This window comes from Leucoraja erinacea, chromosome 38 (assembly GCF_028641065.1).
Source record: "Leucoraja erinacea ecotype New England chromosome 38, Leri_hhj_1, whole genome shotgun sequence".
In the NCBI taxonomy this organism is placed as follows: Eukaryota; Metazoa; Chordata; class Chondrichthyes; order Rajiformes; family Rajidae; genus Leucoraja; species Leucoraja erinaceus.
In genome coordinates this window covers 8,432,896-8,435,395 of record NC_073414.1, presented here as the reverse complement: position 1 = coordinate 8,435,395, position 2,500 = coordinate 8,432,896, and the positions used below count along the sequence as shown (strand labels likewise).

The window sequence follows — 2,500 nt, the reverse complement described above, 5'->3', positions numbered from 1 at the left end:
GATCCCCCCATGACCTCCGAGATCCAACGCAGGGGCAGGCAGTGAGGGTGTGTTGCCATGGCGACGGCAGTGGTCCAGGCCTCACCTTGCTCTGCAAGACCTCCTCCCTCCGCAAGGCCTCTTCATACTGGACATTGTGAACTGTAAAGGAAGTGTCAGAGAGGGTCACACACATCCTGGCTCCTGCTTAGGGTTGCCACCTGTCCTGTATTATCCGGGACATCCCCTATATATTGGGCTAAATTGGTTTAGACAATAGACAATAGACAATAGGTGCAGGAGTAGGCCATTCTGCCCTTTGAGCCAGCACCGCCATTCAATGTGATCATGGCTGATCATCCCCAATCAGTACCCCGTTCCTGCCTTCTCCCCATATCCCCTGACTCCGCTATCTTTAAGAGCCCTATCTAGCTCTCTCTTGAAAGCATCCAGAGAACCGGCCTCCACCGCCCTCTGAGGCAGAGAATTCCACAGACTCACAACTCTCTGTGAGAAAAAGTGTTTCCACGTCTCGTCTCCGTTCGAAATGGCTTACCCCTTATTCTTAAACTGTGTGGCCCTTGGTTCTGGACTCCCCCAACATCGGGAACATGTTTCCTGCCTCTAGCGTGTCCAAACCCTTAATAATCTTAAATGTTTCAATAAGATAACCTCTCATCCTTCTAAACTCCAGAGTGTACAAGCCCAGCTGCTCCATTCTCTCAGCATATGACAGTCCCACCATCCCGGAATTAACTCCTCCCGGTCGAGGGGACTGTCGGGTCGGAGCGCCGACATAGTGCAGCCCATGGAGTGCAGCACCAGCAGCAGCAGCGCCTCGCCCGTGGCCCCGTCGGTCCTCCGTCTGGTTCCACCCCCCCCCCGGCAGTTCCCCCCTCCCTCAGGTCCCCGCCATGGCCCCCGGCCCTGACTGGAGGCTGGTGTGGCTGCCACTTACGCATTATCTCCGAGCTGGTCCTGACCGCTTGTTGCTGCCGGTTGGTCGACTGAATCCTGCGGGGGACTGTGGGCGGAGGCTGCAGGAGGGCAAAGGTCACAGCGTCAGGGTCTGGGGCAAATGTGGGACGGAGGGTCATAAGGAATAGGAGGAGAATTAGACCATTCGGCCCATCAAGTTTACTCCGCCATTCAAACATGGCTGATCTATCTCTCCCTCCTAACCCCATTCTCCTGCCTTCTCCCCGTAACTCCTGACACCCGCACTAATCAAGAGGGGTGGGGTAGAAACATAGGAAATAGATGCAGAAGTAGACCATTCGGCCCTTGGAGCCAGCACCGCCATTCAATATGATCATGGCTGATCATCCAAAATCAGTACCCCGCTCCTGCTTTCTCCCCATATCCCTTGATTCTGTTAGCACCAAGAGCTATATCTAACTCTCTCTTGAAAACATCCAGTGAATCAGCCTCCACTGCCTTCTGTGGCAGAGAATTCCACAGATTCACAACTCTTTGGGTGAAAATGTTTTTCCTCGTCTCAGTCCTAAATGGCCGACCCCTTATTCTTAAACTGTGACCCCTGGTTCTGGACTCCCCCAACATCGGGACCATTTTTCCTGCATCTAGTGTGTCCAATCCTCTAAGAATTTTATATGTTTCTATAAGATTCCCTCTAATACTTTGGATGGGGGGTAAAATTGTGTAATTTGTGTAAACAGTATTGTATGTAAGTATAGCCGCCGAGACTGTCGGATGGAGTTTTGTAAGGGTCATGCATTGAATATATTTATTTCTCGAAATTAATTAATTAATCAACTCTTAAAGTCTATTTTTGAAATTAAAAATAACCTCAACACGCCATCCCAGTAGGTGGGGGAATATTTAGCCTCCAATCCCAGTCAGAGTTGGAAACCTCACTACGTAGTCCCAGTAGGTGAGAGACTTTAACATACCATCCCAACAGAAAGGAAAGCCTTATGACACTCCCAGCTGGATGGGAGGCTTCAGCATGCAATCCCAGTAGGTGAGAAACCTTAACAGGCAATCTTAGCTGGATCTTTGGGCCGAATGGCCTACTCCTGCACCTATTCTTCCATGTTTCTTACATCCAATCCCAGTCTGAGTTAAAAACCGCAACACACAGTCTTAATAAGTGGGAGAGACTTCTTCTTTCTTCGGTTTAAAGCAGCATCTGCAGTTCCTTCCTGCACAGGAGAGTATAGCCCACAGTGCCAGTCGGGGATGTGTACCCCGCAGAGTCTGTGGGAGGGAACAACGTGATCCCCACAGGTGTGGTGGTGAGGGGAGACGTGAGACCCCCCCCTCCAACCCCCCCATGTAGCAGCGCCTCCCCCTGGCCTCAGAGCGGTGGTTCACGCGCCACTACCTCAATCTCCGTCTCATCCTCGTCCACCTCCCCCAGGCTGGAGTGCTTCTCTGGGTTACGAAGCTTGTCGATCAGCTCGTGCACCAAGGCACGGCTCAGGCCCGACTGTGACACAAACTGGTGCTGCACGGGGGGGGGGAGAGGGGAGAAAAGAGCAGCAGGGGTGGGGGGGGG

The 2,500-nt window shown here is 52.3% G+C and overlaps 1 protein-coding gene and 1 long non-coding RNA gene across 2 annotated transcripts in view; one reads left to right on the top strand and one right to left on the bottom strand.

Annotated features, from left to right (window-relative positions):
• LOC129714252 (mitogen-activated protein kinase kinase kinase kinase 5-like) overlaps nt 1-2,500 on the bottom strand; it is an 86,118-nt gene that overhangs the window by 39,566 nt on the left and 44,052 nt on the right. Inside the window, exons 12-14 of the mRNA XM_055663799.1 lie at nt 2,327-2,449; nt 938-1,016; nt 86-141 (exon numbers count right to left, since the gene is read on the bottom strand). Of these exons, the coding sequence (XP_055519774.1) occupies nt 86-141; nt 938-1,016; nt 2,327-2,449 (258 nt within the window). The remainder of the gene's footprint in view (nt 1-85; nt 142-937; nt 1,017-2,326; nt 2,450-2,500) is intronic.
• LOC129714259 (uncharacterized) overlaps nt 1-2,500 on the top strand; it is a 110,859-nt gene that overhangs the window by 74,561 nt on the left and 33,798 nt on the right. The window lies entirely within an intron of this gene.